The sequence below is a fragment of the Phocoena sinus genome, chromosome 2 (assembly GCF_008692025.1).
Source record: "Phocoena sinus isolate mPhoSin1 chromosome 2, mPhoSin1.pri, whole genome shotgun sequence".
Taxonomy (NCBI): domain Eukaryota; kingdom Metazoa; phylum Chordata; class Mammalia; order Artiodactyla; family Phocoenidae; genus Phocoena; species Phocoena sinus.
The window spans coordinates 141103744-141116421 of NC_045764.1; the positions used below are offsets into that span (position 1 = coordinate 141103744).

The window sequence follows — 12678 nt, forward strand, 5'->3', positions numbered from 1 at the left end:
CTTTTCATTCTATAATACCAAAATAATAAAGTATTTGATATAGCTAATTATGGTATTTCTGAGCAGCTTATGAAGTGCACAAAGATTAACTAAAATTCTTATTTCCAAATCCTGGTTTCTTTCAATATAGAATGACTAGAAAAGTACTATCTCAGAGCAAACACAAACGGCAACAAATTAAGTTTCCTCATAATATAAAAATAGATAATTATTTATAAAAATCTACTGACATAGTATTTAGTTCTTTTAGAGGGTTTAATCCATTTCTCAAAATAATTTATTCAGAGAAATAACTTCCTTACCAATATAATTCATTTTGTTCATTTTCAGTTTAGGACGTTGTTTTTCTTTTTTCAAGTGATAAGCAATGAGTTTTCTCTTCATTTCAGGTAAGTCCTGAAAGATAATTGCCATAATTTCACAGAAGTTAATAAGCATTAGCAATAATGGCATGTTGAATCTTAGTCTCCACTTGTAAGACAACAGCTTCACTTCTTTCAGATTATTCCACAAGAGTCTGTCCTCGAGATTAGCACTCTACAAAACTGAAGAAGGTATAGTTTGTCTGCTATTGCACAGATTCACTTCTTTTCTGGAAAAGCCTCTCTTCCAGGTTTGGGACGCTTAGGCTTCCATACAAGCACTACCATGCTTAGCCATACAAGGCTAAGCATGGTAGTGTCCTACCCCAGGCTACTGTGTATCTACAGTTCAATTAGAACTTTCAAAGACTGAGTTTCTTAAGACTCAAAGAAACAGATGGTGAAATTTTTCCTAGAGTGACAGGTGACTGGAGAAATGTTTTGGGACAAGGTACATCCAAAGAATTATAAAACTGTAGTATTTATAGAGATCTTAAATGTAATAGTTGAACTCCAGTTTGCTGATAGGTCCTCAAATTATAGGCTGCTACTGACTCCACCTTCTCTTCGGGCCAACATTACCTCTTCAAAACAATCCACAACCTTTATGAAGGTTGTGCCTGGGTAGGGATTGAGAGGGTTCCAGAAAATCTGTAAATTTTTTTCCTAGTAATTCTGGAAAAAAATGTATTCTTGCTCACTTAGTCTCCTTAGGGCAGGCCTGACTACCCAAGCGCACAGTTTTAGACCTCATCTTATTCATCTTTGTATCTCTAGGTACAAATATTTTCAGATGTAAATTTGTTTCAACTTTTGGTCTCTGCAGTATTATTTAGTTCAGAAATATAAGAGGTAGGCAGAGAACCTTCCTCTTATACAGGAAAAAACAAGTTATTATTTCCAGTTTTTTGTTGTTGTTAAATAATATGCCTCAGGTCACTTTTAATAAACATTGAGCTAGTAAATTACTACTGTTTTCCAGGTACTCTTCTGGGTTTGGGGAATTAATCAGAGAAAATTTGATACATATTAAAGCTCTTGCTTTTTCTAGACTGTATAAAATCTCAGTCCTTGGATTTTAAAAATATTTTGAAACACCCTAGTATTTATAATCTGTCAGATTACACCTGTTGAAAATCAGTAGTAATTTCTATGTAAATAGTAGGATTAGCAAACTTTCAGTTGAATGTTAATAGTCAAGCTTGAAAAATCAATTGTAAAAGTACAAGAAAATTTAGAAAAATTACTGATAATCCTACCCTCTAAAGATAACCATTTTTATGCAATTTTCATATATATGATTATCCTACATATAGGATAAGAATATACAAAAGCCTTGTATCTTATTTTTCCCCTTAATTATACCAAGAACATTTTCCCATATCATTAAAAATCTTGTAAACAATTTTTAGGGCTACATAATAATCCATGACTATAATTCAAAAAATCATTTTCTTATTGTCAGATATTTAAGCCATTTCTCTTTTATCATTGTTATCATAAATAATATACCTGCATGTTCTATTATTTCCTTAGGATAAATTCCACAGAGTAATGCTAAATGAAGGGTATGATCATACTTAAGGTAAAGAAAATATATTGTCACATTGCCCTCCAGAAAGATTGTACTATTTTACATTCCCACCAGTAGGGTTTACCTGTTTTGCCGCACCATTACTGGCATTGATGAATTTCACTGGATCATAAATTTGCTAATTTGACCATTTTTAATGGGCTACACGTTTAATGAATTATGAGCCACAATCATCAAATAGAAAAGAACATTTAAAAAAAATCAATACAAATAAGGAAAAATATTAAAACTCCAAGAATGGTCAGTATATGATAATGTTCTAGGATTGTAAAAGTTTATTTCATAGGAAATAAAAATGCAAATACTGTGTCTTTTTGAGAAAAGCTCAGGATGCTATTTAAAGTATGAAACTTATGAAATATCAATTTACTAGGTGAAAAGTTACAGCAGAAAAAATACATATACCTAATGAAAATACAGATAAAATTGCTACTCTGGTTTCAGAAAGCTGTGTTAAAGATGAATGTGGAACTTCCCTGGTGGTGCAGTGGTTAAGAATCTGCCTGCCAATGCAGGAGACACGGGTTCAAGCCCTGGTCCGGGAAGATCCCACATGCCGCGGAGCAACTAAGCCCGTGTGTCACAGCTACTGGACACAGACCCTGTGCTCTAAAGCCTGCGAGCCACAACTACTGAGCCCACGTGCCACAACTACTGAAGCCCACGCGCCTAGAGCCCGTGCTCCACAACAAGACAAGCCACTGCAATGAGAAGCCCATGCACCGCAACGAAGACCCGATGCAACCAAAAATAAATAAAATAAATTTTAAAAAAAGGTGAATGTGGTAGTTAGATTGCAAGATTTTTTGCAATAACTGTGCATACAGGACATAGTTACTATACAAAAGAACCTCTCCCTTCTGAAGCTGTAATTTTAGTGTTTGCGTTAAGAACTGGCATGTCTGCTTTTTTGCAATCTTGCTTTGCTTGAGGTAAGTGTGTGAGGACTGTCTGAACACAAGAGATCTGAAGAGATTGTGTTTCTCACAATTCTCTTCTGCTTTCAGTTGTAGTTGGGACCCTGTCCCTAAATTACATCATATCATTAGTTCTACAAAGAATTTGTATTGCTCTCCAGCCCACTAATTCCCTCCACTCCCTTTTTTAACTACACAAGACAAGAATTTCTAAGAATAAAATCAAGAAATCTGTACTCAAATTTTAAGGCAACTTCAATAGAAACTTCTTGGTTTGATCTTAGTTTTCCTGGTTCAAATTTTTTCCTTAACTTCTTTCATGGAAAAAGAGATGTGAATTGTGAAATGAGATTTACAAATTAATAGATGTGTTTTTAAAAATTGGAAATTACATACACAACTAGATAAAAGAAACTTAAATGTCCATTGATTGACTTAATTGGATTCTGTCAACATTACTTTTTGGTCACAGATAACTTTTGTGTCTCTCAGACAGAAAATTTTCTCGAGCACTGTCCTAAACAACTTTGATATTAACTATACATTAGCCTCCTTCAAAGGAGTTTCCCCTTCCCACAGCCTCAGAAAAAATATCACGGCACATAAAGCTTTTAAATGTATCTTGTCCTCCTGAAGGGACTGTTTTTGGTTCGTATCCCTCCCCATGTAGTGACACTAATCTTCCGCACTGACCTTGTAGTTGCCACCAGCACACGCCGCTCTCATCTTTGCCCATGCTACAACCCATGCAAAGAATGGCAAAGGTCAGCACCTGGCCCAGGCATGTCACCTCTTCCAGGAAGCCCTCAGGAACATACTTTACCCTGTCTGGATGTGCCCCCGCCTCTGTGTTCCCTATAGCACTTCTCTCAAATAATTTTTATTTATTTATTTTGCAGTACGCGGGCCTCTCACTGCTGTGGCCTCTCCTGTTGCGGAGCACAGGCTCCGGACGCGCAGGCTCAGCGGCCATGGCTCACGGGCCAAGCCGCTCCGTGGCATGTGGGATCTTCCCGGACCGGGACACGAACCCGCGTCCCCTGCATCGGCAGGCGGACTCCCAACCACTTGCGCCACCAGGGAAGCCCCTCGAATTATTTTTATCTATTTATCGGGCTTTCAACCTCATAAAGACAGATTATTTTTGCACTTGTCTTTTACCTCACATCCTGGGACTTCTTAAAGCTAATTGAATGACTGTCTCCAACTTCCCCACATAATGTTAAGGGTTATCGCTGTTTTGTTACTGTCCTCCTTCCGGAGCCCATTTATAGGGACTGCTTCTACCACCTACCACTTGGTGCCAGACAATACTTCCAGACCTACTCCCATATATTACTCTTAAACGTTATAGAATAAGTTGCGCTCCTTTTCATCTACCTTCTCTGAAGAGTTTACGCCTCTAGTGTAACTTCAGCATAGCTAAAGAAAATAATCTCACTCAGTTGAGCGCATTCATAAACATAACTCAGTCATAAACATGATCGCGCGTGCTTAACCTGGGGTTGAGAGAATCGTGAAAGGCGTTGAGGCTGGGTTATTTTATGGTACTTCAAAGTGTGGGATTTGACTATAGACTTCCTCGTGAAGAACTCAAAGCGGCGCTTAAAACACTTGAAACGGAAAATAAAGAAAGCAGTGGAGAGAACAGGGAGGTGATACTAGGACGCTTAAAGTGGCAGGACAAGCTGGGAAAACGGAAAGCGAGGTCGAGAAAGTTTACACTTTTGGGAAGACGAGTTGCAACCAATCTCGTCTCCCACTCTGCAGGCCGCCTCGCGCGCGGCGCGGAAAAACGGTCGGCCTCTCCGGGCGCTCTCCCGGGCTCCTGCTGTCCCCGCCCGCCAGGCAGTTTTTATCCAGCGTTCACACCCACTGAGACGCTGCGAAGCACGCAAAATTAAATTCCAGGAGGCCGACAGCCCAGCCTAGGAACTTCCGCGTCATTTCTCTTTGTCTAACCCCCCTACGCCCGCTCCTCCCAGGGGGCAAGAGCGGACCTCACGCCCAGGCCAAGCCAAGCCAATGCCCACGCGCCGGCGGAAGAAAAATGCCTGCTCTGGCCCTAGTTCCTACTGGCCACCAACTCAGAATGAATTACGCCGCCCCTACGAGCTAGGTTGGTGGACACACTAGGAACTGGACAGCATTTCAGGCCTTAAGAACTGAACGATGGGCCAAGGTATCTCCCCTCTCGGCGCTCCCTTTCCGCGCCTCCTCCCGGCGCCACGCCCCAGCACTTCCTTCCCCACCCTACTTGGGAGTCCGCGCTGCTTATTGGCCGCGTTTCCTGCCAATCCAACGGACGTCGACGAATCCCGCCTTAGGAAAGGCGAAGATCGCGAAAACGCGTGGGGCGCGAGCCTGAAGCCCCCAAGCCGCCGGTTGCTAGTGAGCCTCGGAGGCAACTGGCCACCTGGGGCGCGTGGGCGGGGCCTCACTTGCATAACGTCCGCCCGTCGCATCCTAGCGCGGGCCGTAGTCCCGCCCCTCACCCAACTAGAAGTCTGTTGGGCCGCAGGCGGGTCACTCCGGCCCAGGCAAGCCTGTGGCGGGCGGTCCCGAGAGCGGATTGGCTCTGAAGGCGGCAGGGAGGCGACTATAAGAGTGGGGAGCCGAGCGAGGGGAGAGGGAGACGGTTGTTGCGCTCGCTGTGCTTGGTGCGAGGCGACCGTTACTTGAGGCCGCGGATTTTCTGCCCTAGGTGTTGTCGTCTAACGTCGCTTGCCTGTCTCAGTCAGGATGTCTGCCCGCGGCCCGGCTATCGGCATCGACCTGGGCACCACCTACTCGTGCGTGGGGGTCTTCCAACATGGCAAGGTGGAGATCATTGCCAACGACCAGGGCAACCGCACCACCCCTAGCTACGTGGCCTTCACCGACAGCGAGCGCCTTATCGGGGACGCCGCCAAGAACCAGGTGGCCATGAACCCCACCAACACCATCTTCGATGCCAAGAGGCTGATCGGTCGGAAGTTCGAGGACGCCACAGTGCAGTCGGACATGAAGCACTGGCCATTCCGGGTGGTGAGCGAGGGAGGGAAGCCCAAAGTGCAGGTTGAGTACAAGGGAGAGATCAAGACCTTCTTCCCGGAGGAGATCTCCTCCATGGTCCTCACTAAGATGAAGGAGATCGCCGAAGCCTACCTGGGGGGCAAGGTGCAGAACGCGGTCATCACCGTCCCGGCCTATTTCAATGACTCGCAGCGCCAGGCCACCAAGGACGCGGGCACCATTACGGGCCTCAACGTGCTGCGCATCATCAACGAGCCCACGGCGGCGGCCATCGCCTACGGCCTGGACAAGAAGGGCTCCGCGGGCGGCGAGAAGAACGTGCTCATCTTCGACCTGGGCGGAGGCACCTTCGACGTGTCCATCCTGACCATCGAGGACGGCATCTTCGAGGTGAAGTCCACGGCTGGCGACACCCACCTGGGCGGTGAGGACTTCGATAACCGCATGGTGAGCCACTTGGCGGAGGAGTTCAAGCGCAAGTACAAGAAGGACATTGCACCCAACAAGCGCGCCGTGCGGCGACTCCGCACCGCCTGCGAGCGAGCCAAGCGCACCCTGAGCTCGTCCACTCAGGCGAGCATCGAGATCGACTCGCTCTACGAGGGCGTGGATTTCTACACGTCCATCACCCGTGCCCGCTTCGAGGAGCTCAACGCCGACCTGTTCCGCGGGACCCTCGAGCCGGTGGAGAAGGCGCTGCGCGACGCCAAGCTGGACAAGGGCCAGATCCAGGAGATCGTGCTGGTGGGCGGCTCCACTCGCATCCCCAAGATCCAGAAGCTGCTGCAGGATTTCTTCAATGGCAAGGAGCTGAACAAGAGTATCAACCCTGACGAGGCGGTGGCCTACGGAGCCGCGGTGCAGGCGGCCATTCTCATCGGGGACAAGTCAGAGAACGTGCAGGACCTGCTGCTACTCGACGTGACCCCGTTGTCGCTGGGCATTGAGACGGCTGGCGGCGTCATGACTCCACTCATCAAAAGGAACACCACGATCCCCACCAAGCAGACGCAGACCTTCACCACCTACTCAGACAACCAGAGCAGCGTGCTGGTGCAGGTGTACGAGGGCGAAAGGGCCATGACGAAGGACAATAACCTGCTAGGCAAGTTCGACCTGACCGGGATTCCCCCGGCGCCCCGCGGGGTCCCCCAGATCGAGGTCACCTTCGACATCGACGCCAATGGCATCCTCAACGTCACCGCCGCCGACAAGAGCACCGGTAAAGAAAACAAAATCACCATTACCAACGACAAGGGTCGTCTGAGCAAGGACGACATTGACCGGATGGTGCAGGAGGCGGAGCGGTACAAGTCGGAAGATGACGCCAATCGCGACCGAGTGGCCGCCAAAAACGCCGTGGAGTCCTATACCTACAACATCAAGCAGACGGTGGAAGACGAGAAACTGAGGGGCAAGATTAGCGAACAGGACAGAAGCAAGATCCTCGACAAGTGTCAGGAGGTGATCAACTGGCTTGACCGAAACCAGATGGCGGAAAAAGATGAGTATGAACACAAGCAGAAAGAGCTCGAAAGAGTTTGCAACCCCATCATCAGCAAACTTTACCAAGGCGGCCCTGGCGGCGGCGGCAGCGGTGGTTCAGGAGCCTCCGGGGGACCGACCATCGAGGAAGTGGACTAAACTTGGACTCGAGTCAGCGTAAACCTCTTTTCCTTTCTCTCTTTTTCCTTTTGTTTTTTCTTTGAAATGTCCTTGTGCCAAGTATGAGATCTATTGTTGTAAGTGTTTAGCCCGGTGTATGCATATGAAAGGAAAGGTGCAACAACTTAGTTTAATTATAAAAGGTTAGTTCTAAAGTTTGGCTTTTAAAAACATTATTTGAGGTTTCTCTTTAATGCATTTTGCGTATTTGCTGACTTGAGCATTTTTGGTTAGCTTAGTTCGTACATGGAGTTTTGAGATGGGAAACCTGAAGTTTGCACACATGTTCTGTGGAAGCTTGGTAACAATAAAATATACAGAAGCTTGAATTGTTTATTTTTATGTACTACTTTAAGAGGAAAGTGAACATTGCAGTAATGTTAAGGACAGGCATACTTTTTATAAACAAATGCATAAGTACAAATTTAAAAGTAAAGCTGAAATTGATCTAAAAATTATTGTGTTGGAGTTTTCAATTTTCCCTTCTTTCTGTTTTACCCATGTTAGTCTTTAACTAAGATATTAGTAGAAGATGAAATTTATCTAACTCAGTGTTGCCTAATTTTCTGATGAGGTTCCTGCTTTGAACTACCAGCAACTTAAGGGGAAAAGATCTGGGTAAACGTTTTCCCCCCTTTTAATACAGAAACCAGACTGGGGTCTGACAGTATACCCAAACTCCTAAGGCTTGGCTTAAGTATTCAAGTGAAAATCCACCTGAATATTCCAACAGAATACAAGGTATGTTCCAGGGTTAAGTACAGAAAGATTCTTTCTCTAAACGAAAGCTGGGGCAGGTGTTGTCTTCTGATAATAGCCCAACATAGTATGAAACAAGCTGCTTTCTGCAACATACAGGTGCCTGAAACAAGATCCAGCAGGCAAACGTTAAAGCCACTTAATACTGACTCCAAATTTAGTCAAATTTGTTAACTTTAATTTTCTAGTAAAACAGCTCAACTTCTGGGCTTATGGCAAATTCAAGAAGAATATGTTTTCAGCAGTTAAATTACTTGCAGGTTAGAGGAAGATAATATAGTTTTTTCTTCTGATTTGAGAATCATAATGCATTTTCAATACCTGCCTTAAATGACTAGAATCTATTTCTTTTTTAAAAGACAAACTGCAAGATAGTCCTGTATTTCGTCAATATGCAACTTGTCCATTTTCCAGTATTTCCGATTTGAGATTGTCACAGATATCCTGGGCTTAAGCTTTAAAATCCATATCCTTGGGGGGGGGGGTTCATATTTTAGTGGAATGACACATCCGCTTTGTTCTGATTGATTCTCTTTAAGGAGAATGTGGAAGAAATTCAGTAAAAGCTGATTGGAAAATGCATAGTTAACCTAGTGTTTTCACCATACAGACATTTTAATATCTTCTTCCAAGTGATGTAGATTCGCTTCATGTTGCTCATAACAGTGACTTATAGAAGCTAATTTTTAATTTAGTAGTGGACACTTCCATATCATGCAGAGATTAGTTTTTGAAATAATATAAAAACGAGAGAACAAAGCAGCCTAAAAATATTGAGCTTTAGTAATGATCCTCTCACAGAAGAGCTGACTCTTTTTACGTATACTTTTTTCCTTTTTTAGCAGGTCTCATTTGGGTGGGGTGGGGAGATAAAAAGGCAGTTGGAAATTGCTTCAAAATAAACATTTTTAAAAAGGTAGTTGCTCTTTACACTCTGAAAGCTGGACATAACTTGGGTTTTTCAGTGCTCATGCCAGGGTGGAAAGTTTTCAGCAAGAAGGCGTTTAGGGTGTTTCATTGACTGCAGATAGCATCGTATAAATATTTGACAAACTACCTTGGTACTAACAGAATCAGGTGATTAGTAGCCTTAGAGTGACGTTTAACATGAGTTTTTACCAAGATAACACTCATTCTTAACCTTTTATTAGTCCTTTATTGAAAGTGTTTATCCCTTGCTCTAACTTCAAAGTATATAAAGTATAATGGAGTCTTTCTGTAAGTGCAATTTGGTATTAGTATGACTCATTTTAGACCTCAATTTGGGAGAGATTAGTTTTTAAAGTATCAGAAAAATGACCAATGGTATTCTCTTTGGCCTGGTCTCTGGTAACCTGCTGTAACACTAACATCAATCTATGTAGATACTTCATTTTCCATTATTTTGAAAAGTAATTTGTAAAAGTCCTAGCCTTGAGTGTTTTTAATTCTGTCTTCTCAAATTTACCTAGATCTGAATATTGCTAAGATAAAGCCACTGAAGTAGCCGTTCAGTGTTTCCAGGGGTCAGTTGAAACTGGTAACTCGATAACTCCTGGGAACTCCTTAGCAGATTTTAGATCAGCTGTAGTCAAATGATAATGGAAAAAGTACTTGATCTTAGGATGAGGCTACATTACAGTTTAAGGAATAATTAGCATCACTTGAACTTGAAAGTAATGTTATGCTAGGGACTAGTGGTCATGACTAAAGCTAATGCAATACATATAGAATGCTAAGGGATTGAAAAAGTACATTTATCAGAATGGGGACTTAATTTTTTCTTATCTGAATGTCTGATTAACAAAATGGCTGTTTTGAGGCAATGAATCTATACACCTGTCAAAATAAGACATAGCAGGTTGTTTACAGTATTGCAGATGTATGAAATTTCAAAACAAGCTTACCCGAAGTTTTTTATCAAATTAATTTGATATGTGTAATGGAAATTCATGCACTTGACTTGTGTATTAGGAGATATTAGTGCTCTTTACATCTTTAAATTTAGCATGCATAATAGGATATTTAATGTATCACCTATTCAGTATGTCAAGGAGAGCTAAGAATTTCTTTATCCTATGTACAGTTTTAAACATGAATATAATAACCTGGCTATCTAGATGAAATCAAAAGATTTCTTTTTATGAAGCTCAAATACTGGGCCCATGATAAGGTATTCATCTACTTTAAGTTGAATGTAGTTTATAAAAGTTGTATTGTGGGGTATATTTCCCTTGCTTTTGAACACTGGAATTGAAATTTTAAAGAATCTCAGATCCATACGTCACAAGACAATTGCTAAGGAAATACATATATTTAGGTTAAGGAACAACAGGAATATTCAATTGCTTCTGTATAATGTGTAAGTAGGTATGAGAAAACTGTTGTGAAGAACTATCCTTAAGCATTAAAATTAGATACAGAATTTAAATCCTTGAAGAAAAATTATGGATCTTTAAAGAAAGATACAAGTTTTTACTCTTGATATAGCTCTTGGGATGGAAATATTTTAGGGTATATGTATTTCTAAAATTTAATAGAGTAATACTTAATGTTGAAATGTCTTTCCCTTAGAACAAATGAAGTCATAGACTCTTTTCCTCCACCCCTTTAAGTATAGATAGGGATGTTTGTGAATTGAAGATTGGGGAAATAAGCAATCAAAAATGGAGTTGCTAATTCAAATACTGGCATTGCTGTTTTCTTACATGTTCGTTTTAAAAGTAGAATTATAACACTTTGAAAATATGTCCATTATGACTTTTTCATAGTATAAGCATGCATTATATCCAGTTAATATCTTGGGCCTAAAATTTGAGACCAGCAACTTAGTTCTATGTCATATGCTCTGAGTTCTTTGACCTTGAGGAATTTATCTTAACTAGGCAAAAAAAAAAAACAAAAACAACTTTCCCTCACAGGACACTTGAAATTATTAAATATTTAGATGGCACCTTTATCCCTACTTTATAGCATCATGAATTGTTTGGGTTTTTTTTTAAAGAAAATTATATTTCCATTTTAGGTTGTGAGTTTCTCATGCCATTTAACAAAAAACCTAACTGGTGAAAAATCTAACCTAAGAAATGAGTGGGTCACTTTTAAAATAAATAATAATTTAGAGCCATAAAAACAATTTTTTTATTCCCTCTTTTGTTAGGGCCTAGTGATACAGAAATATAAGATGGTTCCTTAAGAGTTATCGAGGCTTTCCTTTAAATATTATGTCCCTCTACCACATGTGACGTAACTTGTCATGTAACTTCTCTGTAGGTCATTGTTCTGGGTTCTCAACGCTTTTATTTTTACTTTAGTTTTGTATTTTAGCCTAAAGTTAAACATGGTAAGGTATAAAAGATCTTTGGTTTTCTATTAGCATTTCTTCACTTATTGAGATAACTGAAGAAGTTGCCTGGAAGTGTGGGGAATGGGTACTATCCAGAGTCCTTGGTCTCTCTCAGTCCTTTTAGGAGCTTCAACTCATTATTTCTCCTCTTCCCACCCAAAGTTAAATACCCTGCTTGGAGAAAAGCTTTTGGTGATTGGGATATTTTGCTAAATTCTTTTTGAGTCATCTTGTAATAAGCCAGCCTCTAAGGCTACAGCCTGAAAGCAGCACTGCCAGCATACAGGTGGGTTTCCTTATATCTGAGCCAACCAGAACAGCTACCAGCAGTGGACTCAAGTGAGTGGAACATGAATCTAGGCGATTACAATTTTATACCACTGTGACCAGTGATTGTGTGTTACCAAGTAGTGAGACTGGGAGGATGGAGGGAAGGGGAAGCAGTGGGATATCTATTGCTATGTTTTTAAAGTTTATGTGAGTATACAATCACTATTTACTAACCATCTCTTTAACGCTAATTAAGCTGTGGGGATAAAACAAAAGCAGAATATATTAGGCGTTCCCAGTCATGTAGTGTCATCTAGCATTGCTTACATCAGTGATGGAAGGAAAAAAATACCAAACAATCTGCATATCAACTCAGTTGCAAGAAGAAATTACAAGACACATGATTTGAAAAGTGTAAATACAGAAATATCAGTTGAAAACCCATTGATACAAAGCAAGTTCCTCTACTTTGAGAGACACTAATTTTGAGTACTTATTCGGGGTGATGCTTTACACACATTACTCCTTAAAGAGCCTCGTAAACCCCTCATCTGGATATCTTCAAATGGGTTCCACATCTAGTTATGCAGCAGAACCCAGTTTTGAAAACCTTATTTCCTCCCTTGCTCCCCTCCTGCCGCGCCCCGCCCTAAATTAACCTAGTCCCAACCTGTATGTTTTATATTTTATTTTATTTTTATTTTTCTAACCTGGATTTGAACTTCATTTAGTGCTATTAAACTTTGGAACAAAGGGGAAGCTTCCCTAAGG

At 41.8% G+C, this 12678-nt stretch overlaps 1 protein-coding gene and 1 non-coding gene across 2 annotated transcripts; one reads left to right on the forward strand and one right to left on the reverse strand.

Moving 5' to 3' along the window:
- Positions 1–355: 355 nt before the first annotated feature.
- LOC116750283 lies at positions 356–424 on the reverse strand. Its single transcript, XR_004348979.1, has one exon. It is a non-coding gene; the product is annotated as a small nucleolar RNA SNORD2 (small nucleolar RNA).
- Positions 425–5222: 4798 nt separating this feature from the next.
- Positions 5223–8008, forward strand: HSPA2 (heat shock protein family A (Hsp70) member 2). Its single transcript, XM_032624319.1, has one exon. The coding sequence runs from the start codon at positions 5616–5618 to the stop codon at positions 7530–7532; it is 1917 nt and encodes a 638-aa protein (XP_032480210.1). The 5' UTR covers positions 5223–5615; the 3' UTR covers positions 7533–8008.
- The last annotated feature ends 4670 nt before the right edge of the window (positions 8009–12678 follow it).

What these genes read in the sequence shown, in the direction of transcription:
- HSPA2 (XM_032624319.1), top strand. Translation starts at nt 5,616, where the DNA reads ATGTCTGCCCGCGGCCCGGCTATCGGCATCGACCTGGGCACCACCTAC.